At 48.2% G+C, this 25256-nt stretch overlaps 2 protein-coding genes across 2 annotated transcripts in view; one reads left to right on the top strand and one right to left on the bottom strand.

Moving 5' to 3' along the window:
• CCDC158 (coiled-coil domain containing 158) overlaps nt 1-5029 on the top strand; it is a 53467-nt gene extending 48438 nt beyond the window's left edge. The window contains exons 23-24 of the mRNA XM_056855786.1: nt 3272-3373; nt 4953-5029. Of these exons, the coding sequence (XP_056711764.1) occupies nt 3272-3373; nt 4953-5029 (179 nt within the window). The remainder of the gene's footprint in view (nt 1-3271; nt 3374-4952) is intronic.
• A 10193-nt stretch (nt 5030-15222) lies between these two features.
• STBD1 (starch binding domain 1) lies at nt 15223-23310 on the bottom strand. Its single transcript, XM_056855785.1, has 2 exons — nt 23100-23310; nt 15223-16000 (listed from the first exon to the last, which is right to left on the bottom strand). Exons 1-2 carry the CDS (start codon nt 23308-23310, stop codon nt 15231-15233), a joined length of 981 nt encoding a protein of 326 aa, XP_056711763.1. The 3' UTR covers nt 15223-15230.
• Nucleotides 23311-25256: the final 1946 nt, after the last annotated feature.

The following is a 25256-nucleotide window of genomic DNA, read 5'->3' as shown; positions in this document are numbered from 1 at the left end:
CCTGCCCTAGGAGGTGGTCATGGCTGTTAACTTGGAAGACTTTAAGAGCGGAGTGGACATGTTCATGAAGGAGAGGGGTATTCATGGATACTGTTCATGATGCATGCCTATTCTCTCCAGGATCAGAGGAGCATGCCTATTATATTAGGTGCTGTGGAACACAAGCAGGACGATGCTGCTGCAGTTGTTTTGTGGGCTTCCTAGAGGCACCTGGTTGGCCACTGTGTGAACAGACTGCTGGACGATGGGCCTTGGTCTTATCCAGCTTGGCCTTTCTTAAGTTCTGAAATGGATGCTAGCCATGATGCATACCTATTCTCTCCAGGATCAGAGGAGCTTGCCTGTTATATTAGGTGGTTTTGAACACAGGCAGGAGAATGCTGCTGCAGTCATCTTGCTTGTGGGCTTCCTAGAGGCCCCGGGTTGGCCACTGTTTCAACAGACTGCTGGACTTGATGGGCCTTGGTCTGATCCAGCATGGCTTTTCTTATGTTCTTATGATCAAAGTACCCATCAATCTCTGGGAAAGGACGGGTTTAGGCCTCTCCAGCTGACCTTCTCAGCCCACTGCAGATGTAAGGAAGAGTTGACCCATGCCAATTTCCAGCTGTGCCAGTCCTTGGCGATAGGAGAGAAGGCAGCATGGTATAGCCCTGTCTTTGTCAGATCTCGGTAGCTGAACAGGGTCGGTACTTGGAAGGGAGACCTCCAAGGAAGGCTCTGCAGAGGAAGGCAATGGCAAACCACCTCTGCTTCTCACTTGCCTTGAAAGCCATTTCCTGGGGTCGACATAAATCGGCTGCGACTTGACGTCACTTTACGCACACATTAAGGGAGACCCATTATCAGATTCCCTAACATGTTTTTTTAAAACTATTTTAAGTTTATTTTAAATAACAACAAAATAAAATAAAAATACAACAACAGTAGGTTAAACATCGTACAGTTGAGATATGTTTCAATATTTGGTTCCAATATATGTTCCAATATTGTACATCAGTACTTTTTACAGAAATCATACCATTTGTTGTATTCACTTAGCAGAACTTAATAAATGCAAATCATACATTCGTTTCGTGGGCATCATTTACTTTGTGATGCCCCCTTCCACATATTCTAGAAAAGGCAGCCATCTATTTACAAAGTCTGTAGAGTAAGATAAGTAATTTGCTACTTTGAGTTGTGAAGATATCTTATCTAAAATTAAAAGGTTCCACACCTTCTCATACCACATGTTTTTTAACATTAAAACAGCTGCCAGGGGATGGCGCTAGGATCACGGTCTCGACAAAGGTGCAAGAGAGATTACATACTTTCCCCTGTTCTGTTTCCTTAATAAAAAAAGTCCCTTCCCTGAAGTTTTTATTAATGGCAGCAGTAAGAAAAGACAGGTACAAGTGTGATTACCTTGGGTGAAGGGTTATTTTTCTGCACACGCAGTCTGCAACCCTGAGAACAGTTTCCTGGGAGAAAGCCCCATTGAATAAGATGGGATCCTCATGAGTAGACATTGTTTTTTAGGTTTTAAAATCCTATTGGAAGATCTAGGGATGCATCTCCCACAGGACATGTCCTTTGATCTTAAAATTCCCTGGCAATTGTTGCCTGTTTAGAAATAAAAACCACCCACAAAAGCAGTAAGCGCAAAAGATTAGTCAGGTGTCAATGAATAAATATGTACAGTATCAATTATTAATCATAAAAATGAAGATCACATCACCGACTCTTGCTGTTGTGTTTGTTTTCATGATTAACAATTGCTTTTTGTATCTGTATTCTTTTTAACTCTTTATTTTAAGTTTGTTTTATAATAACAACAAAATAAAAATACAACAGTAGGTATATTCTTAATGTGTCTTATTACTTGATGTTCAATGCAACTTTTTAATTATTAATGTCACATCTGTGTTTCAGTCTCTAATACGCAGACGTTTTTTCTGTTTTTGCTCAGTAGGGGTCTGTCTCATTTCTTTCTCCCCCCAAAAAACAACAACAACATGAAAGGTCAATTCGCACCCGACTTTTTCTTCTACCAGTGAGTTCATAGGTGTTCTTGGAGGATGTACTTGCAAATGCATTGTGCGGAATATGTAGGGACAGACCTCTGTGTGGGCAAGCATTCTTCTGTTAGGGAGCTGGAATTGGTGGTGACTGAGCCAGCGTGATGTAGTGGCTCAGAGTGGTGGTTTGGAGCGGTGGAGTCTGATCTGGAGAACCGGGTTTGATTCCCCACTCCTCCACGTGAGCAACGGAGGCTAATCTGGTGAACCGGATTTGTTTCCCCACTCCTACACATGAAGCCAGCTGGGTGATCTTGGGCAAGTTACAGTTCTATTAAGAGCTCTCTCAGCCCCACCTTCCTCACAGGGTGTCTGTTGTGCGGAGGGGAAGGGAAGGTGATTTTAAGCCGGTTTGAGTCTCCCTTAAGTGGTAGAGAAAGTCGGCATATAAAGACCAACTCTTCTTCTTCCATCGAGTGTCCATGCAGTTCCCTTGCAAACCTGTGGCTGGCCCTGTAGCACAGGTGAAAAGACCCTTAGTAGAGGAAGACGAAGAGAAGAGTTGGTTTTTATATGCCGACTTTTCTCTACCTTTTAAAGAGAATCAAACCGGCTTACAGTCTCTTTCCCTTCCCCTCCCCACAGCAGACACTTGTGAGGTAGGTGGGGCTGAGAGAGCTCTAAGAGAGTTGTGACTAACCCAAGGTCACCTAGCTGGCTTCATGTGTAGGAGTGGGAAGTAAACTTGGTTCATTAGATTAGAGTGCCACTCGTGTGGAGGAGTGGGGAATCAAACCTGGTTCTCCAGATTAGAGTCCACCCCTCTTAACCACTACACCACACTAGAGAAAATCTTGGGGTCAGGTGTGTTTTGCACAACTGCGGAGTTACACATAACTAAGGTGATTATAGTTTTTGGCCAGTGTGTTCAGCTGTGCAAACAGCCATTTATATCGATGTGAATGTAACATCACAGTATAGTCTTGTCTGTATCAAAAACCAAATCTTGGGTTTGTTTTTAAACAGATACCACCTTCACTACCAGAGTCTGTAAGTATGATTTTACTTTTTGAACCAAGGCCTTAGAATACACTTGGAATCATAAAGCTGTGTTTCTGTGAATTTACCAATCTGCAGTCATTGCCGATATGCAGGAGTCTGAATGTCGGCAGTCTCCATCTGTCGAATTGGCGAGAAAAAGAAACTCACCCCTGCTTTATGTGCTCAGCTCTGCCCTCGCCTAACAGTTCGATTGACTGTTTTGTCCACAGCCATGCAGACGGGGGAACTCAGTGGAAGCACGTGCCGGAAAGTACAGAACAAAATGGAGAGCCTGCAAAACCTGGTGGAGACGCTACAGATTAAAAACCAAGGTATGCTGACTTGAAAGCACAGGTAATGGGGGAATGTCCTGAATTTCCCTGGGTTTTCGTACACGTCGCTGCCTTCGTAGAAGTGGCTTTCCACACATTGATTTCCTCTTTAGATGTATGCATGCGTATTGAAAAGGGGTTGAGCCAGCGTGTGCTTATTCTCAAACCAGATCAGCTCTTTCACAGGAGCATATTTTGGAAGGGGGGCGGGAAATCACGCTGGAAACTCTGTGTGCATGTTGTTACATTGGCTGGCTGGGGCCAGAGTGGATCAGGAAGTGGGAAATGGCCCCTGGAGCAAGCCAGGCTGAGCATGTGGATGACTCAGCAGCACCAATAATCAGCACTGGTGCCCCCAACGCTTCCTCCTGCAAGCTGGCAACGGGGCGGGAGGCAGCAGTTTGGGGCCATTTTATGTACTGACATCAACTGTTATGTGCTGGTTATATTTGTAACTATGTTTGTGCTTTTTAGGAAGTCTGGATATTAGGCACTGTGTTTTTAAATATAGTTGTGCGCAATATATAATAAAAATAGATTTATTGATTGTTAGATAGATAACCCCCTTTGGTTATTCCTAGCCTAATCCCACGTAACAAAGTTGGCGGTTGAGGTAGACAGCAACCTTCTCTCCTCCAACAAGTTAGCTTATAGATGAGCTATAATGATAACTTCAGGGCACCCTTTCCTCTCCATAATCTTTTCTGGCAACTTTTACTCCCCCCCCCCCCAAAAAAATGAAATTTAACTTTGTTTCAAGCTGGCATTATTTTAATCCGAAAGAAAGCAGCATTTAAAAGTGTGGATGAGCCGACACCAGATACCCTTGCCGATGGAGGGTCGGAGCCAAGCGCCCCCTGCATCTCTGCCGGGGCTCGGTTCTGCTTGCTCCTGGCCCTCGGGAGCAATGGTCCGCTGGGCAGTTTCCCTGGAAGTCAAATGGCCAGCCCGTCCCTGGCTTGGAGGGCCAGGGTTGTTCCGGGAGCTGCCCTCCCCAGAGGAGGCAGAAGTCCTTCCTCGCCACAGAAAGGCGCACGCAGGCATTGAAGCAAACCGAAAACCCAGCGAGGCTTCCCATGCGCCTTGCTGTAAGGCGCTGATCCCTCTGACGCTCCTGTGCACTTCCCCTCTCTCTCTGTGGTGTAGTGGTTAAGAGTAGTGGAGCAGTGGACTCTGATCTGGAGAACCAGGTTTGATTCCCCGCTCCTCCACACGAAGCCAGTTCGGTGACCTTGGGCAAGTCACTCTCTCATCCCCACCTACCTCACGGGGTGTCTGTTGTGGGGAGGGGAAGGGAAGGTGATTGTAAGCTGGTTTGAGTCTCCCTTAAATGGTAGAGAAAGTCAGCATATAAAAACCAACTCTTCTTCTTCATCATCACCAAAGCCAAGGAGCAAATGCAGCTCGTTCGAGGGCAGCAACAGCTAAAAGCAGAGTTTAGAAAGAAAAAAAAAGCCACCGAGGGAGAAAGGGGAGAGGCCATGGCTTCAGCTTGTGTATCACTCTCCCCCTCCTGGTCCGTGTGATCTCATGTCCCACAAGGCTCAACTGACCTCTTTTCTTCCCTCGCTCCCTTCAGCAATGTCTTCAATGATCAGAAGCCAGGAGAAGAAGATCGAGAAAGCCAAGGAGAAAGGGAAGAAGCTGACCAAATGAAATGCGGTGGGGGTTTAATCGTTTTGACGTGACCAGACTGCACTTTGTGGAACGCTGTGCTATAGGAAAAAAGAAAAAAGCCTACTGTTTGCAGTTGAATAATAAAAGTTGACATAGTTTTGTAATTGGTCTCTGGGAACGGAATGATCTGACCCATGGAGTGACCTCACATCCCGACGTTTACTAGGCCTACTTTTGTTTACAGGGGTGGTTTGCCAGTGCCTTCCCCAGTCATCTTCCCTTTACCCCCCAGGAAGCCGGGTACTCGTTTTACCGACCTCAGAAGGATGGAAGGCTGAGCCAACTTTGAGCTGTCTACCTGAAACCGGCTTCCGTCAGGATTGAACTCAGGTCGTGAGCAGAGCTTTTGACTGCAGTAGTGCAGCTAACCACTCTGCGCCACGGGGCTCTTAAGGAGCTATAATATCTGTCTCATTTTATAACTCCCACTTCAAATACACTTCCTTTTCCTGCTATGTGTTGTGGCAAAGGTAGAGATGTACCTGTTACATACCCGTGCAGTGTGTTTAGGATGCCTGACTACAGAAGATGGCCATGCTGTGGTTGCCTTTCAGCATCGATCCTTTGTCTTGTCCTGTTCAGAACTTTTTCTGCATTCCCCTTCCCATCTAAAACTCTCCCCTCTCTGTACATGTATTTGCATCTCAAATGCACGGGGGACTTTGGTCTCACAGATGGTGGCTCAGCCGTTTCATCGCCTCCGCCTGAAAGCAAACATTGCCCGCTTTCAAAAAGATAACTAGCACACAGCGTTCAAGTACAGGCAAGATTTTAAATTACTAAATCCCCTTCCAAACTGGGTAATGTTTCTTCTGCTTTGATCTTTTAAATTAATTTGTCAACTAAGTAAAAAAAAAATGTTTTAAAGATTCTTCAGGGCAAAACAAACAATGGCATGCCAAGAGCCGACAGCAAAGCAGATTTGAAAAGTCGAGAGCCGAGAGGCCCACTGCCAAGGCACGCACGGTGTGAGTGGCAGGAAGTATGCTTGGGGTGTTTGAGCCACTTTGTTGATGGTTTGCAAAGTCATCTTTGGAGGAAACCCCCCCCCCATGTCTTCACTGCAATCCCTACCATCACAATCAAGGAAGTTTCTACTGTTATTTCCTGTGCTGATTGGGGTTAGGGGTGAAGGGCTTTTTGAACTTGGAAGGCTTTAAGAGGGGAGTGGACATGTTCATGGAAGACAGGGCTATCCCTGGCTACTAGTCAAAATGAATATTAGCCATGATGCATACCCATTCTCTCCAGGATCAGAGGAGCCTGCCTATTATATTAGGTGCTGTGGAACACAGGCAGGACAATGATGCTGAAGTCGTCTTGTTTGTGGCCTTCCTAGTGGCCCCTAATTGGCCACTGTGTGAACAGACTGCTGGACTTGATGGGCCTTGATCTGATCCAGCAGGGCTTTTCTTATGCTCCTATGAGGATAGGGCTATCCCTGGCTACTAGTCAAAATGAATACTAGTCATGATGTATACCCATTTTCTACAGGATCAGAGGAGCATGCCTATTATATTAGGTGCTGTGGAACACAGGCAGGATGCTGCTGCTGCAGTCGTCTTGTTTGTCGGCTTCCTAGAGGCAGACTGCTGGACTTGATGGATATGGCTTTTCTTATGTTCTAACTCTCTTAATTTCTGGCCTGCAGGTAACTTTAAGGTTTCCTAGGTCACTTCATTAGATACCGTAAATTCTTTTCAGTTATGCTAAACAGTTTTAGTTGAAGGTTTTGTTTGCAAATGTAGGACTCCATAATTTCCAGTCAAGCAGCTTATTTTTAATCACACATTACTAGGAAGACCCATGTTCCAATCGCCATGAAGCTCACTAGGTGATTTTGGGCTCTGTCAACCTAGCCCGCCTTCCAAGGCTGTTGTGAGGATAAAATGGAGGAGTCCAGAAAAAGGTATGCTGTCCTGAGTTGCTTGGTCAAATGATAGAAAATATATATATTCTGGTCTTAGGGTTGCCAGGTCCCTCTTTGCCACCAGTGGGAGGTTTTTGGGGTGGAGCCTCAGGAGGGCGGGGTTTGGGGAGGGACTTCAATGCCATAGAGTCCAATTGCCAAAGCGGCCATTTTCTACTGGTGAACAGGTGTCTTATCAGCTGGACATCAGTTGTAAAAGCAGATCTCCAGTTACTACCTGGAGGTTGGCAACTTTATCTGGTCTACATGACAGTGGCTTTCTGTAAACTAAGCTTATAGTCTACCAGGTATAATGTACCAGCTACTAAGTACCAATGGAGGGAAGGCTGCATGGTATATAGCCTGATTTTGTCAGATCTCAGAAGCTAAGCAAGGTTGGTACTTGGAAAGGGAGACCGCCAAGGCTCTGCAGAGGAAGGCAATGGCAGACCACCTCTGCTTCTCACTTGCCTTGAAAGCCCCTTCCTGGGGTCGCCATAAGTCAGTTGTGACTCGGCAGCACTTTACACACACAATACCAGTGCATAATGTGCCCCTGAGCGCTAATACAACAGACAAGGCATAAAGGTTTCAATCCACTTTCTCTACACCAGGCATAATCTTGTAAACTTCTAACATCATCCTTCAGTCACCATATTTCTAAACTAACCCCCCCACCTGAGGGTATCTTCCAGAGCTGTTTCTCTAAATGGCCCCCGCAAGCATCCTGAGAAGCTGTTGGAAATAGTAATCTCCTATTTGTCCCTAGCCTCTGGGTAATGAGATGCATATTGCCTCCAACTATGGAACTGTGCTGTTTAGGCTTGGCATACAGAAAACAAAGGTTGAAAGAACAAACATGGCAAAGATTCTCATAGCCAGTTGGGTACAAGTCTGTGCAAGGCTCCTGCGCTTTTGCAAACACCAACTCCCTCCTCTCTAGTAAAATATTACTAAACCAGGACCTGGAGTCTTTGGGCACCTGCCAAGGAAAGCCAGCAGGGATGGGCAAGTTCTATTTTAAGAACCTGAAAACAGACCTGCTAGCTTGCGTTTGTACATAATCCACCTTCCCCACCCCACCCCACCCACACACACTGGCATCTGTAAGACCATCACACTTCATGCAAGTCATTAAGAGAGCAAACAATCTGAATGGAATTACTCTTGGAAGTTTGTCTTTCTCGGGTGGTTTCAAAGCTTTCTTTGTGGGGGGGGGAGTCCTCTGATTCTGCTACAGCAATGGGATGTCACAACCCTTTGGCTGCAAGAGCAATGACCACACAAGTGAGCCTGTGGTTTCCTTTGGTGCTATAAGGTTTAAGTCCTTGAACTCAGCACTGTTGACAAGGGATGGCTCAATTCATCAGTTGAGCAAGGCTGTGGAATGTGCAAAACTCTCCAATACCAGGACCAGAAGATTTCCAGCTACAAGCACACATTTTGCATGAGACAGATGAGGAACGTCTATTCGCTGGCTCTGTAGTCCTGGGGCACTTCCCCCCACCCCCACCGTTCAAGTTACCACTGGCTGTATCTCCCATTTGCTAGTTACAGGAATCACAGAATCATTGAGTTGGAAGGGGCTGTACAGGCCATCTAGTTCAACCCCCTGCTCAATGCAGGATCAGCTTAGAGCATCAGGAATTATCATGGCAGAAGTCAATGCTGCTGCCTGTGACCCTACCTTGCATACTGTGAATGAATCTTGGCCATTTCCACACCGGTGATATGCTTTGGAAAGTGTTGGGTCTTTTTTCTGCTTCCCCATAGCATTGTAGATTCTTAAGTGTCAGGATGTGTCACTGGCAACCAAGATCAAGTTAATTCATGCCATAGTATTCCTTATTACTATGTAAGTGTGTGAAAGCTGGACCATGAAGAAAGCTGACAGAAGTAGATTCCTTTGAAATGTGGTGTTGGAGGAGAGTGATACGGATACCGTGGACTGCCAAAAAAACAAACTAGAGGGTTCTAGATCAAATCACGCCTGAACTGACCCTAGAAGCTAAAATGACTAAACAGGCTGTCATACTTTGGTCACAATATGAGAAGACAAGAGCCACTAGAAGAGACAATCATGCTAGGAAAAGTTGAAGGCGGCAGGAAAAGAGGAAGACCCAACAAGAGATGGATTGACTCTATAAAGGAAGCCACGGCCCTGTTTGCAAGACCTGAGCAAGGCTGTCAAAGATAGGACGTTTTGGAGGACACTGATTCATAGGGTCGCCATGAGTCGGAAGCGACTTGACAACACTTAACACACACATAGCATTGTGGTGTTTCTGTGTACCACGCATGTTTCCCTCGAATTGTCTACACTCTTTACCAAGCCCTGCTTCATTTGCCATGTTTTGGGAAAGATTGCTGCAAAGCCAGGCTTACTGCCAGGGGGAAGGAAAATCTGGATTTTCCCAGTCTTGCCCACACAACAGCCTTTCCCCCCACCTCAGTCTCCCTGGCAGCCATTAGCCCCACCCCACGCCACCAGGAGGGTGTTTTGTGGCCTTCCCCCCCCCCCAAAAAAAATCAGTAACTGGCAAACATAAGAAGGGGAGCTGCCTTCTGGAAGCCCTTTTACCTCTGCACCTTTACAGCTCTATTAACACCATGGCATCCACAAGAAATTGATGCTGATGCGGAAAAGGCCCTTGAGTGACACACACTGGTGGTTTTCACACCACGTTCCAAGAGCTGTGCTGGCGGATCGAGGGAATGGATAAAAGACTTTCTGCACTTTCACACATGCCGAACAATGCACTTTCAGTGCACTTTAACAATCTTTTGCAAGTGTATTTTGCCATTTCGCACAGTAAAATCCAGCTGCAAAGTGCATTGAAAGTGGATTGAAAGTGCAGCATTCAACATGTGTGAAAGCACCCAACGTTTACTGGTCTTACTCACTAAGCAAACGCCAACTTACCCCTATAACATGCCCGTGTGTGATGGAGTTCAGCGCCCCTGCCTAGTGCCCTGGGGCAACAGTGAATGCATTCGGGAACAGGAGGCGGAGCCAACCAACGTGTCCAGGAGTGAGTTTATGTATAATTTTAATAGTAGCTCTTCAACATTTCAGGCAGAAGCTCTGCATCACAAGGTGCGGTATAAAATTAACGTAGTTTAAAAACTTTTTTGCAAACATTTTCAGTCACTCAATTTTTTTTTTGCTGTAGTGGCAGATTCTGGCAAATGCATTTTTTAAAATCTGTGGCCAATCAGAAGCCCACTGGGCAAAAGCCCCACCCACTTTCTAAAAACACTTGGCTGGCTCCAGGAAAGGTGTCATCAGGCACCACGACGTCCAGGGGCACCACGTTGGGGAGCCCTGGCCTAGTGTATGCGTACAGTTAGGGAATCGCCTGCTCAGCTGGAGCACATCCAAACTCAAGAACACATGCTGTGTGGACTTGTTTTTTATTCCTTGCGGTAAACCATGCAGGAAGCCGTCAACTAAACGCTGCTGAGCAAACCGAGATTATGCTCCCAGCCACCTTCGCTACGAGAATGAACCCCCTGCAGGCAGTGAGCTATTCTAGTGATGGGTAAGTGGCTTTAGAAGGTGAACATCTGAATCAGCTAAATAACACCGCTAATCCTCTCAGCCAGCCCTCCAGCACACCTCTAAATCCTTCTGCAAACTTTAAATCTTCTGTTAAGACTACGTGAACCCTTCGCAGTGCACCATTTACTAATTGTGACAACCAATATATATTCACATGCAGAAATACTTTAAAGCGAGAGTCCCGCAACAGCATCCCTGGTCTTTTAAGAGCATAACTAGCTTCAGCAACTAAGATAGCAGCAATTAAAACTGATTAAGCTCTTAACACTGTGAAGAGCTACAAGGGACACCTGTACAGAACACAGAATGTTCTATGCTGATTGCTGTCAGCCAATTAAGTAGATGGGAGGAATATCACACAGGGATAAGAAAGAGGTGCCAAGATGCACTATTGGTAAAAAATGTTAAGCAAGGATTCAAAAGAGCTATCTAGATGTTTTGACAAGTCTTACAGCAATTCAGGCTGGGAGAGGGGAGCAGATATTTGTGGTCTTCAAACCACTTGACCCTTTCAACTTGCCTGTAACTTCAGATTCCTTGCCAAGGTAGGACGTTATGGCAGACTTGTGTGTGCTGGAGAAACCATAGGCAAATTTCCCTTGAATTTCCCTCTCTCAGCAAACTTTCTAAGGAAACATGTTGCAGTCTCGCATGATAAAGGCCAATTCTGTGGCAACACAGGCAAGATAATGCTGCTGCAGTGGTTTGTGGGCTTCCTAGAGGCACCTGGTTGGCTGCTGTGTGAACAGACTGCTAGACTTGATGAAACTTGGTCTGATCCAGCATGGTCTTTCTTATGTTCTAAAATGAATATTAGTCATGATGCATACCTATTCTCTCCAGGATCAGAGGAGCATGCCTATTATATTAGGTGCTGTGGAACACAGACAGGACAATGCTGCTGCAGTCGTCTTGTTTGGGGGCTTCCTAGAGGGACCTGGTTGGCCACTGCGTGAACAGACTGCTGGACTTGATGTGCCTTGGTCTGATCCAGCATGGCTTTTCTTTTGTTCTTAACATCCAGAGTATTTTCCCTCATCTCCTGAGCCATTTTGAACTCAACAGGGCAGAGAAGGGACCTAGCCACCCTCTGAATATTATCCTTCCAGCATACAATCAACCGGCAAAATCTGTCACTAGCAGCAAACCATCCACCAAAATCTACAGCATATTTTGAGGCTGCCGCTCACTTGCCACCTATTATCTTCAGACATCAATTCATCATCATTAGAAGAAGAGTTGGTTTTTATATGCCAACTTTCTCTACCACTTAAGGAAGAATCAAACCGGCTTACAATCACCTTCCCTTCCTCTCCCCTCCACACAATAGATACCCTGTGAGGTAGGTGAGGATGAGAGGGCTCAAAGACAGCTGTGACTAGCCCAAGGTCACCCAGCTGGCTTCATGTGTAGGAGTGGGGAAACCAGCCCGGTTCACCAGATTAGTGTCCGCCACTCATGCAGAGGAGTGGGGAATCGGAGCCGGTTCGCCAGATCAGAGTCCACCACTCCAAACCACCACTCTTAACTACACTACGCTGGCTCTCGTGTATAAAGCACTGCCCTACACAGCACTCTAATTCACTCGTCTCTACTTAAGGATAGATGGAATCACATTCCAGCTGTATCTGAAGAAGTGAGCTGTGGCTCACGAAAGCTCATAACCCTGCCAGAAATTTTATTAGTCTTTAAGGTGCTCCTGGACTCCTACTCTTTTCTACCGCTAGTGACAGACTAACACGGCTACCCACTGTGATCTATCTGCCATACACAGCTGACTGTGTTTAATCCACAACCATCTCTGACTGGTAGTGGCTCTCCAGGTCCTCATGAGAAATTCACTTCCAATTCTGCTATGAGATTGAATTTGGGACCCTGTGTATGCAAGGCATGTCTTCCGTCAGGTTAGCTATTCTTCCTCCCGTCCATTGTTAAGTCACTTGGCTATCAGAAAGCCCTTTTGCTCAAAGGCTACAGCAGTTTTTGGGAAAGCCATAGGTGGCACGACAAACGGCCTCTCCAAAATGTGCAGCTCCTTTATTCCTCTTTGCAGTAAATTGGGATTTGGCCAGTCTCAGTCTAAGCTACAGGGCTGTCCACAGGCTAAAAATTCCTGCTACAGTGAGCTTCAAGCTGTAAGCTGAACTTAGAAAAGTTTTGAATTTCAAGCATCCTCCTCAGTCACGTTTCAACAGGCAGTTTTGAACACTGCACCAAATTTGCATTTGAGTCTGACAACATAAGCCGTTATCTAGAAAAACAGGCAACTGCTACAAGGAGCAGTTAAAGAAAGCCAGCATGGTAAAGCGCCTATGGTCAGACTAGGACCCAGGTTCAAATCCACTTTCCCATAAAGTTCATTGGGTGATCTTGGGCCAGTCACTCACTTGCTCTTTGTCAAACCAAACTTACATAGTTGTTGTGAAGATAAAATGGAGGGGATAAGATTGTAAGCTGCTTTGAGTTCCCACTGGGGAGAAAACCAAGGTACGGGGTGCAATCCCTGCATTCTAGGCCTAGCATTTTTAAACAAAACTACTTCCTTTCAGCACCAACCGTCTCTCATTGTTAAGAACTCCAGCCAAAGACTAACTGCTAGTCTAAAAGAGTTTTCCTTTATCAAGAGAAACTTGAGGGGCCATGGCTCAGTCGGAGAGCCTCTGCTTGGCATGCAGAAGGTCCCAGGTTCAAGCCCCGGCATCTCCAGTTAGAGGGACTAGGCAAGTAGGTGATGTGAAAGACTCTGCCTGAGACCCTGGAGAGCTGCTGCTGGTCTGAGTAGACAATACTGGCTTTGATGGACCTTGATGGTCTGATTCAGAATAAGGCAGCTTCATGTGTTCATGTGTTCAAGCTGTCTCTTAACGCTTCATGTTACACAGAACCTTTAGATATGTAGCAGTAGAATCTGCATGCAGGGTTCTGTTTTGCTGTGCAAAGCATGAGTTCATGCTTAGTTTGAAATAATGTTCTCTTAGTTTGAAATCATGTTCTCACTTAAACATGCCACATGGATGCTTCTGACCTCCATTGTCCTCAAACGTGTCTCTGTACACAAGTGCCCCTTTCCTGTGTGCTCAGGACCCCTAGTATGTGCTAAGCACCAAGTTGGATGACTACTCCCCCCACCTTTAAATCCTTCCCTAGTCATGGGAGTTTCTGCTTACCAACCTTTCTATGACTGTTTCCACTAACAAGTGCATTGTGGAAATGGTATAAGAGATTTTCCCAGAAACTGATGGGAAAAAGGGATTCCAACCAACTAAAATATCAGCTAACCCTCAGTTTACGTCTCAAAATATAAAGGACGCTGGCCTAAAAGTAATCTTTATTGTTTCCTTTTTTGCGGTTAACAATAAATTAAAAACATTTTTAGCAGTTACAGTGCAGTTTAACTACACTGCTTGTGTTCCACAGTTCACACTCTCTCAAAAGGTTAGAGTTTAAAGCTATTTTTTAAGCAGGGTGCTTTGCAACACTGCTACTGGAGACCTTCAAATGCTTACTACTAGAAAGGCTTTGGTTTGACTTCGTCTTGAAATAGTCTCACGTCTTAAAGCAGGGGTGGGGATCATCAGTCCCGGGGGCCTTATAAGGCCCGTAAAATCATTTGGTCTGGCCCTTTGTGGGTCCTGCCATATCTCTAGCTCAGAAGGATCTAAGGCTGGTGATCTGCCCTCTCCCGCGGACAGGAATAGCTTCTATTCAAGGCGGATGTGAGTTTGTTTTGCCGAGAAAAGGAACCTTTTTTACCCATTGAAGAGGAGTTGTTAGCTATGGAGCTGCTAGGACCACCCAAGAAACTGTGTTAACCCTTTCCCACCCGGGCCATGGAGAAACATATTCCCTCTGTACTACAAGAGGGCTGGGGGTGGAAGTGGCGACAATGGAGGGGTTAAAGGGGGCAGGGCCAGAATGCGTGTGGGGGGGGGAGTTCTTAGCCAGTGTGTCCTCATTTCATCCGTGCAGGCAGAGGTAGCAGGAGCCGGCTGTAGAATCCGGCCCCGATCATGTGGAGCAGGAGCAACACTGGCGTGCAGCTGATACAACAGACCATCCTGTGCCACCAGGTGGGCGAGTGCACCACTGGTTGGATGCCTGCCTGCCTGCCTGCTTGCCTGCATGGGGGGATCATCTGGGCAGCTACCTGCTTGGGGCTTGGTCGGTACCCCCTCTCCCTTCTGGTTCTTTCCCCTCTAAGTCCTGCAAAAGACACGTAGGGTGGGAAAGTGCCGGATCGGGGCATTACTGGACTGGGCTCCTTTGCCTACAAGCCCCAAGCGGCTTGTCGCTCACTCTGTCTTGTGTTTGCTGCCCTGCCTGAATCTCTCGGGCCCAGCTGGGGATGGGAGAGCTCAAAAGCGAGTCGTTCTATGTGGCAGACACACTGAGCTGTCTCCAGTTGTGCCTCTTGGCTAAATGTTTGACCAAATATAGCAGGCTAATTTTTAAGTTGATAATTTTGTATGGCCCACAAATGATGTTATAAATATCCAAATGGCCCTTGGCAGAAAAAAGGTTCCCCACCCGTCTTAAAGCCTATTCTAGCAGGAGGAGAGAGGCTTTAAATCTAAGGCAGTTCTGGCAAGACATGCAGCATAGAGATAGATACACTAAGATAGAGTGACCAAGGGGTGGCGGCAGCATGGTGTCTCCTACTGGGAAACGGAATAAAAGGGGAGCCCCGTCGGCTCTTGCAGAGCTCCCACTCAGTGAAATCCCCACCACTTATGGACCACCCGATCCTCGTGTTCCGTCAGCAGGGTTCGATTGTCACATTCTTCCCACCGCCTGACCTTGCCGTTCTCCACTACGATGAACTTCCACTCGACTCTGGTGTCTACAGGCAAGACGACAGAGTCTGACCAGAACCCGTCCTTGTCACACCTGAGCGGGACGTAGTGCTGCCACTGGCCGAGGCATTCGTGGTCACCTGTGACAGCAATCAGCCGCGTCTCCGAGTATGTGATGTAGTGCACGCGGAAAGTCACGTGGACAGTCTGGGGCATCGGAGACACGGCCGCCACCCGCTTGGCTTGCTCCGGGTCCCTGTTGCCGCTGGCATCCTCGGGGCTGCTGCTCCTGTTAGCATCGCCCCACGCCGAGTGCTCGGGGACGATTTCCCACTCTTCGTGGTCAAGAGAGTTGTGGTGCGGCTGGTCTTTGCATTTGTCCTCGTCCTTATCGCTAGGGGCACTCGCTTCGGTGGAAATGCCCGTGCCAAGTGTTTCAGCTTCATCGCTCTTCGGTGGTTCTGACACAGCTACAGGGAAGTGAAATATTTCATTCCTCGGGTACTCCTTGCAGTTCATTAAGGGGGTTACGGGCTCCTTGACGATTGGCTCGGTTTCTGGAGTCTCTCTGGGGATGCTATGTTCTCCCGGAGAAGCCAACGGGTTCTGCGCAGGCTCCTGACAGACGGACACATCGTTTGGCTGGGTTTCAGATGCAAGACGTTTGCAGCTTCCCTGAAGTGGTTCTAAGCAAACAGAATAATCACAGTTAGGAAGTAAATGATTGTCAGTTCTTGGAATTAAACACTGTGCCTTAGTTCATGCACTATAGCAGCAGTCCCCAACCTTTTTCGAGCCTGTGGGCACCTCTGGAATTCTGACACAGGGTGGTGGGCGCAACTACAAAATGGTCACCGTAGGAGGCGGAGCCAACCACGTGCAGAGGAAATCCAACTGCAGGGGACAAGAGGAGTAATTTCTAAAAATATACTGGGAAACATGAGCGAGAATAAAAACTCAACACTGCAGTGGCAGCTGCCACCAAAACAATAGGGAGGGGCTGTGGCTCAGTGGTAGAGCATCTGCTTGGCATGCAGAAGGCACTAGGCTCAATCCCCGGCATCTCCAGTTAAAGGGACCAGGCAAGTAGGCGATGTGAAAGACCTCAGCCTGAGACCCTGGAGAGCTGCTGCCGGTCTGAGTAGACCATACTGACTTTGATGGACCGATGTTCTGATTCAGTATAAGGCAGCTTCATGAGTTCGTGTGTTCAATGTTATTTTACTCTGCACAGCCAATCAGAAGCCCTGCTGGGCAGGAGCTGCCCATGACAGCCCTCCTTTCTAAAAGCATTTAGTAGGTGCCAGGAAAGGTGTTGGCATGCGCCATGGCGACCAGAGGCACCACACTTGGTATCCTTCCACTACAACAAGTACCTTTAAAGCACAACAGTTCTAGAATAGAAGTTATAGCAGCCTCTAACACTTAGTAGATTGTTCTTGACAGCTACAGGCTAACTTCAGGGGTTGCATGATAAATCCAATTTAACTTCTTAATTTTTTAAATAAAACTTAAATAGGTTGTTCGAGGAATGGCACCAGCTTCCAGCAATGCTGGCCTGGATATCTCAAGCATTAGGACCAAAAGATGACATGCGGTTTCCACAGTCAGCAGAAGTAGAATAGCCCCCAATCTTACTCTGCTTGCATGCAGAAGTAGAGCTTATATCTTCTGGATCATGAGCTTATATCTTCTGGATCATTTGCCAGGCCCCATTAAAATGTATTATTATTATTATTATTTGCAGCATGAAAGGTGTTAATTATAGTTATTTAAGTTGGAAGTCCAGTCTAAAGGCTTCCTAACTCTGTCTGGGGGGGTGGGGGGGAGCATACATCACAGTCCAACTATCTCACAGAGTGGGAGGGGAAGGGAAGGTGATTGTAAGCCAATTTGATTCTGCCTTAAGTGGTAGAGAAAGTCAGCATATAAAAATCAACTCCTCTTCTTCATCTTCCAAGCAACTACCCATAAATAAATCACTAGGAAGCTGTATTCCTCCACCCTGCCAGCAGGACATAATTTAAAGCTTATCATGCGACCTTCAGACAGCAATAATACAAAACAAGCTTCTTCGGAGCAGTCTCAAAGCAGCTTCAATGCAAACATCAAAGCAAAATAAGTAAAAAGGAGGAAATCAAAGACCATTCTCACAAGAGTGACTCTGCCTGAGGGTGCTAGTCCGACGCACACCGGAACCGGAAATCGGTTTCCACAGTGTTTTTCTGCATTTCCTCAGGTTGGGAAATACAGTATGAACGGATGCAGGCTGCCACTCATCTGTTCACACAGAGACAACTGCCACTTGCCCTAGGCAAGTTGTATGACTGGTGATGGTCGAAAATGCCATCAAGTTGCAGCTGATTTATGGCGACCCTGTGAGGTTTTCAAGGCAAGAGATGTTGAGAGGTGGTTTGCCTTCGCAGAGCAGCCCTGGACTTCCTCGGTGGGCTCCCATCCAAGGACAAACCAGGACCGATCCTGCTTAGCTTCCGAGCTCTGTCGAGGTTGGACTAGTCTGAGCCATTCAGAACAGGGCTGCAGGACTGGAGTGGACCATTTCTCATCATCCTTACCACACCAGCATGGTGTAGTAGAGCCAGCATTGTGTAACAGCTAAGAGCGGTGGTTTGGAGGGGTGGACTCTGATCCGGGTTTGATTCCCCACTCCTACACATGTGGCAGAGGCTAATCCGGTGAACTGGATTTGTTCCCACACTCCTACACATGAAGCCAGCTGGGTGACCTTGGGCTAGTCACACTCTCTCAGCCCCACCTACCTCACAGGGTGTCTGTTGTGGGGAGGGGAAGGTGATTGTAAGCTGGTTTGATTGTTCCTTAAGTGGTGGAGAAAGTCAGCATATAAAAATCAACTCTTCTTCTTCCATGCCAGATTACTTTTCTGCCTCCCCTGGCTAATCTGCTGCTTGGTACTCAGATTAAAAACTAACTATGTAGTTTCCCAGGCTGTTTAAAACCACAAATCTGTCTTTTAAACCAGCCTCACTCAACTGAAGCCAACTGCCCTTGTTCAAGTATGCTTCCCTACAATGACTCATGCTTCATAAATGCAGAACTGCCTCAGTGATTTGTGGGATCATTCTAGAATCACTGCCAATTATACCTTTGCACAAACATATCATCTACTTATCTGGCTTCAACATTTGGAAACAGATATCTTTTAAAAATACCTTTGAGAGAGAGAAGTCCATGCACTTAGATTAAATTTGGCTCATATGACAGATCAACTTTCTAAACAAATATTCATAATTATAATATCTCCTGCTACACACACCTGGGTTTTATACCAATCACAGAAATACAGAAGAACTACTGAACTATTGGAAAACATATAAATCATACTCAACTGAATCCACAAAGAAATACCTAACAGACACAAACAACCGTTTGCAAATCTTCAATCAAGTCAGGTCACCTGAAAAGTAAACAAGTAAACAAACCCTTAAAAATTTGGCTGGAAAGCTAAAGATGCACCATGGCAAATACGGCCAGCTAATAGAAAATGCACTATTACAAAACAGACTGGATTGCTTTCATAGTTTTAATCTAAAAGTTACACACACACACCCATATAATCTAAAAATTACACACACACACACACCACTCCATACATGCCTTCACCATCTATGAGCATGTAGGAAAACAGGGCATCTTTTTACCACCCTCATCACTTGATAGCTTTCAATTAGTTGCCAAAGGCAGCCTGCCTGCCGTCCTGCAAGAAAAGACTTAATTACTGCTGCTGGACCAAGATGCTAGAGCAGGGGTGTCGAACTCAATTATTACGAGGGCCAGATATGACAAAAATGTCACTTGGTCAGGGCCGGGCCATGCCTCGCCAGCCCATATTGAGAGTGAGAGGAGGTGGCTGCCGGATAAGAGCGCTCAAGGGGTCGGATCCGGCCAGAGGGCCTTATGTTTGACACCCCTGAGCTAGAGTCTAGACCCGTGTTGGCGAACCTATGGCATGCGTGCCGACTCCGGCACGCGTAGCCCTCTTTGCCGGCTCCCGCCCCCTTCCCTGCACTCCCCGCCGCCCAGCTGGGCGGCAGGGGCTTTGAACTGTGCGGCACTGCCGAGCGGAGCGGTTCAAAGCTCCCGCCCCCTTCCCTGCACAAAGTGTTGGCACTTTCCAATAAATAAGTGGGTTTTTGGTTGTAGTTTGGGCACTCGGTCTGTAAAAGGTTCGCCATCACTGGTCTAGACTGTACTCAGAAAGCCAGCCAACAGATGAGCTGAAGCTGAGTCAAAATTACTTGGCCAGGGCCACAAAAGAATCCATGGCAAAGGAGGCACAGTGAGAGATTATGTTGTCCATAGCATCCGAGCACTGGAGAGAGGGAGCAACCCCTCTGCATATTACTCACTGCTCACAATTCTCTTGTTCAACCCCTTTGTTGTCCTAGCAAGGCTTGTAAGTTGGACATAACTAGCAAAACAAGTCCAGGGGGACATGAACCTCAAAACAGTTACTCATTCTGCAGAACAGTACAGTATTAATCAAATGCAAGACGAAGACAAAGAAGATGAAGAAGAAGAGTTGGTTTTTATATGCCGATTTTCTCTACCACTTAAGGATCAAACCGGCTTACAATCACCTTCCCTTCCCCTCCCCACAATGGACACCCTGTGAGGTAGGTGGGCTGAGAGAGCTCTAAGAGCTGTGACTAGCCCAAGGTCACCCAGTTGGCTTCATGTGGAGGAATGGGGAAACCAACCCAGTTCTCCAGATTAGCGTCCGCTGCTCATGAGGAGGAGCGGGAAATCCAACCCGGTTCTCCAGATCAGAGTCCACCGCTCCAAACCACCACTCTTAATCACTACACCATGCTGGCTCTCATGCTGCCTTTTGGACAGATATTCCATCAGAAAAAGGGGGGTTGTCTTCCATTCGCATACAAGTTATGCCCAATAATCATTTTTGTGTGCATATAACATTTTTACATTCGGCATTGTCTTCCTTTTGAGTAAATATAATTTATTAACCCTGCTATTTGCATATTGCTTTCCTCCCGCAAACTCCTCACAGCAATTTGTTTTTAGCTCACAGCAAATTACAGATCATAGCTGTACTTTTACTGCTTTGGGCCCTGCTAACTTTACAACAGGGTTCTTGTTCCGCCCTGCCAGGCCTGCGCCTAATGACTAGCATGCCATTCCGACATGGGAGCTAAAAATAGCTCCTGGCTTGCCATGAACGTTTGCATTGCCCTTAAGTGTCTGGGACCTGACAAAAACCACGCCCTTTGGCTGGAGAGATCTCCCATTGGACCGGTCCAGCTAACAGCCAGGACAGGATCAGGCCAATGCAAAGGTCACAAACACTAATATCCTTCTCATGCCTGCCCTTCTATAGCAATTGGAGCAATGCTGCAAAATTGCTTAACTAGCGAGCAGAAAGCCAATAATCCAACTCACTCCCTCAGGCACTGTACTTGGATAATATCTCACTTAACTATGGGAGAGTGCAGCATGTACATTATATCGTTTTCAGTTGTCGCCACTGAACAGTTTTGAGGTGTCAATGTGAAAACCCTCTCTACAATCATTAATCCAGTGGCACATTCACACATGCTGTGAATTTAGGCAGATCATGAGAGGGAGGGCAGGAAGGGATGGCGTTAGTACTCAGCTCTTGAGGCCCTTTCTTATGTGCCCTGGGTAATGCCAATCACCATTTTGGAGTCAGGAAGGAATTCTCTTTTGGAGTGAATAGCCGCTTTTTCTATAGTCTCTACTTTAACAGAACTTCCCATATGGGTTTTAGGTACCTTGATGCAAACCTCTTCTAATTTGGGGGCGGGGGGAGGCTGGCCGGCATGCACAAGTTTATACAGCTCTCCCGAGAAGCCCACATAATCCTACAGAAACACAGAGCTGGAAGGGATCTCAAGGGCCATCTAATCCAACCCCCTGCACAATGCAGGACATTTACAACTACCTCCCTCCTCACTTCCCCATTGACCCCTACTGTATGCCCAGAGGAAGGTAAAACAAAAACAAAAAACCAGGTTCTCTGGCCAATCTGGCCTGGAGGAAAATGACACTTCCCAAGACACAGGTCTCCACAGGTCTCTGGGGCTGACTCCAGGAATGTCCCAATTTGAAGTTGGCAACCCTAGCCCACCCAAACCCTGCCCAAGGTCCGGTCCTCAAACCTCCTGGAATTTCATCCTGATGTTGGCAACCCTAACCCACCAAAAATTCCCAAACCTCCTGGAATTTCCCAATTTGAAGTTGGCAACCTAACCCACCCAAATGCTGTCCTACCCAGGGTCGTCCCCAAACCTCCTGGAATTTCCCACCCTGGAGTTGGTAACCCTAACCCACTGCCCTACCCATGGTCCAATCCCCAAACCCCCAGGAATTTCCCACCAGAGTTGGCAACCCCTCAAACCACCTTCTTTCCCCCTCACTTATGGGGCAGCAGAGCCCTATAAGGGCTCCCTCTCTCTGGGTGCAAGTGTTGGCAGAAAGTCTAGCCATTGATGCCCGGGAGGTTTCGCTTTGGATTTTGCCTCTCTCTAAATGCACATTTCCCCCATCCAAAAACTCCAAGGCCATTGATGCACGGGGTTTTTTTTGCCTTGGATTCGCCGCTCTCTAGATGCACATTTCCCCTGTAGCGGTAAACAGGGGTTCGTGGGGGAAATAGAGACCCGAACCGTTATTTCAAGAAAACAGTTTATTCTGGCAACTGCGACCCAGAGGCCCTAATGGGCAGAAATCTCTGAGTCCCGATCATACTGAGGAAAGGATATTTATCCAAATTCAAGATATGACAGCCATCAACATTCAGGGCATATCTGATTGTAATACAGAGAGACGGCAGTAGAGTAACAGTTTCACCCAGTTCTTCTTAGGGTTCAACTAGTCAAAAAGGGCAAGAGTCCAGTTGCACCTTAAAGACTAACAAAAATATTTTCTGGTAGGGTATGAGCTTTCTGAAGAAGTGAGCTGTGGCTCACGAAAGCTCATACCCTACCAGAGAATATTTTTGTTAGTCTTTAAGGTGCTACTGGACTCTTGTCCTTTTTGACTACTGCAAACAGACTAACACGGCGACCCACTGTGAATTATGGTTCACTGTAACCCTCCGTGACTCTTGCCCCAATTACTAGCACACAGCCACACAAAGATACCCTGCCCAGCATCAAGCGATTCCCTTGCTGTCCTGATACATTTACAGAAAGGAAAAGAGATGATTACAAATTGCAAAAACCAGTGGATCTTCCATAGTCAGGGGAAGTCTACCTCGCTGCCTCACCCCCATCCGAATTCTCAGAACTCTGCACGGGGGGCTCATTTGGAGAACTCGGATGGGGGAAATGGGCATCTAGAGAGCGGCGAATCCAAGGCAAAAAACAAACAAACCCGTGCATCAACGGCCTTGGAGTTTTTGGATGGGGAAAATGGGCATTTAGAGAGAGGCAAAATCCAAAGCGAAACCTCCCGGGCATCAACGGCCCATGGCTGTTTATGCACGGGGAGGTTTTGCCTTGGATTCGCCGCTCTCTAGATGCACATTTTCCCCATCCGAGTTCTCAAAAACTCTGCCCGGGGGCTTATTTTTGAGTTTTGAGAATTTGCACGAGGAAAATGTTTTGGGAATCCAGATTTTTTTGGGGGGGGGGGGTTGGAATGGGCATTGGCATTGTAGACAGCGGCAAAGCCGAAGGCAAAACCTCTCGGGCATAAGCGGAGGCCCCCAGGGTCGTGAGGGAGGCTGAGGCGGGCGGCCCGCTTCTCCTCGGCGGGAGCTACCTGGGCCCGGCGGCGCCGCCTCCTTCTCCTCCTCGCGGCTCGGCGGCTGAGGGGAGCCCGCCTCGGGGGCTGCGGCCTTCTCGTCGCCGCCGCTTCCCGCGTACCACAGCCAGGCGACGAAGGCGGCCACCAGGGCCACGACGAAGGCCGGCCACAGCCCCGCAGCAGGCCCGCCGCCGCCGTCGTCCGCCCACAGCGCGCCCTGGGCCATGGCCGAAGGAGGAGGAGGAGGAGGCGGCGGCGGCGGCCCCAGCCAGGCGACACGCGAGCCGGCCGGGAAAGCGCCGAAATGAACCCGGCCCCTCTCCCCGGCGGGGCCCTTATAGGCCGGGCCGCCCCGCCCCCCCGGAGCGACAGGGGCCCTTATAGGCCGCCCGCGCCCCGCCCCGCCCCCCGGAGCGAGAGGGCCCTTATAGGCCGCCCGCGCCCCGCCCCCCCCGGAGAGAGAGGGGCCCTTATAGGCTGCCCGCCCCCCGTCCCGCCCCTCGGAGAGAGAGGGCCCCTTATAGGCCGGCCACCCCCCGCCTCGCCCCGCCCCCCGGAGCGAGAGGGGCCCTTAGAGGCTGCCCGCCCCCGCCCCACCCCCCGGAGCGAGAGGGGCCCTTATAGGCTGCCCGCCCCTTGCCCCGACCCCCGGAGAGAGAGGGCCCCTTAAAGGCCGCCCGCGCCCCGCCCCCCGGAGCGAGAGGGGCCCTTATAGGCCGCCCGCACCCCGGAGAGAGAGGGGCCCTTAGAGGCTGCCCGCCCCCCGGCCCGCCCCTTGCCCCGCCCCCCGGAGCGAGAGGGGCCCTTATAGGCCGCCCGCACCCCGGAGAGAGAGGGGCCCTTAGAGGCTGCCCGCCCCCCGGCCCGCCCCTTGCCCCGCCCCCCGGAGAGAGAGGGCCCCTTATAGGCCGCTCGCCCCCGCCCCGCCCCTCGCCCCGCCCCCCAGATAGAGAGGGGCCCCCTGCCCGCCCGCCTGGGAGGAGCCTCGGCCCCGGGCCGTGTCAAGAGTCCTGCTTATTTCTGTTCGAGTGTATCTATTGGTTCTGCTGCTCAAGAGCATGCAGTGGGGTTGTTTCTCTGAGCTGTTCCAGCTGTCAAGAGTCCTGCCAGGCAGGCTCTTGACATGAGTTAGGCCCACTGCTGTCCACGTGTCATCCTTTGGTTTGGTTTCTTTGAACTGTTCAAGCTGTCCCAGCTCCTTGCCTCCCCCCCCCCCACCTGCTCTGACCTTCAGTCTCTAGCAGGCAACTTCAGTATTTCGGCTTGCTCGCTCCCTGCTCCTGCTAGGCACCGTTATCTCCTAATTCCCAGGCGCTTGGTTTTGCGCCTGGGATGACTCGATGCTTAAAGGGCCAGAGTCCAGTAGCGCCTTAAAGACTAACAAGAATATTTTCCGGTAGGGTAGGAGCTTTCGTGAGCCACAGCTCACTTCTTCAGATACAGCTAGAATGTGAAGAATCGGAAGAAGTGAGCTGTGGCTCACGAAAGCTCCTACCCTACCGGAAAATATTCTTGTTAGTCTTTAAGGTGCTACTGGACTCTTGCTCTTAATACATCGGTGGGAATACATAGAAAGTGCGAACAGTATTTTTTATAACATTTTCAAACTCTTAATACATCGCTGGGAATACAAGTGCGGGGTGTGGTTTGTTTTTTTTACTCGACCCTCCAAAGGAGGGGGAAAGGAGAAATTCCACCCCCCCCACCACTCGCCTGCTCCTTTGTTCCTCTTTGCGTAGCCATTAGCATGTGCATAGCTAACGCATCTCTGTGGTTTTGCATGGTTCCTTCAGGGGATTCTTCGCGGCGGGGGTGGAGCAAACACCGAAGGTCGCATTAAAGGGGCTCTTAAGTAATGCAAAGCAGGTATGCATCGGCTTTGCAGTCACTTCCGGAATGACGGTTCAGCGTGAAAAACTCAAAAAAATACGTGGGGCAATTCAGCCTGGAACGCGCTGCTAATTACCAAGCATAAATGGCCTGGGCGTTTTTGCACATACTAAATAATGCACTTTCTCTTTCTTTCTTTCTTTCTTTCTTTCTTTCTTTCTTTCTTTCTTTCTTTCTTTCTATTTGAAAAGATACGGGAAGAGAAAAAAGGGAATGGGAAAAAAAGAAAGAACATATTTCATCCTCCGAACCATGATCTGAACTTTTGTTTGTTTGTTTGTG

The sequence above is a fragment of the Euleptes europaea genome, chromosome 9 (assembly GCF_029931775.1).
Source record: "Euleptes europaea isolate rEulEur1 chromosome 9, rEulEur1.hap1, whole genome shotgun sequence".
NCBI lineage: Eukaryota > Metazoa > Chordata > Lepidosauria > Squamata > Sphaerodactylidae > Euleptes > Euleptes europaea.
This window is presented reverse-complemented; position numbering and strand designations above follow the sequence as displayed.

Bases quoted from the DNA above. Each gene is read 5' to 3' on its own strand.
- STBD1 (XM_056855785.1), bottom strand. From the start codon at position 23,310: ATGGCCCAGGGCGCGCTGTGGGCGGACGACGGCGGCGGCGGGCCTGCT. The intron at 16,001-23,099 runs GTAGCTCCCGCC...CTGTTTGCTTAG, and splicing joins GGCGGCGCCGCCGGGCCCAG to AACCACTTCAGGGAAGCTGC.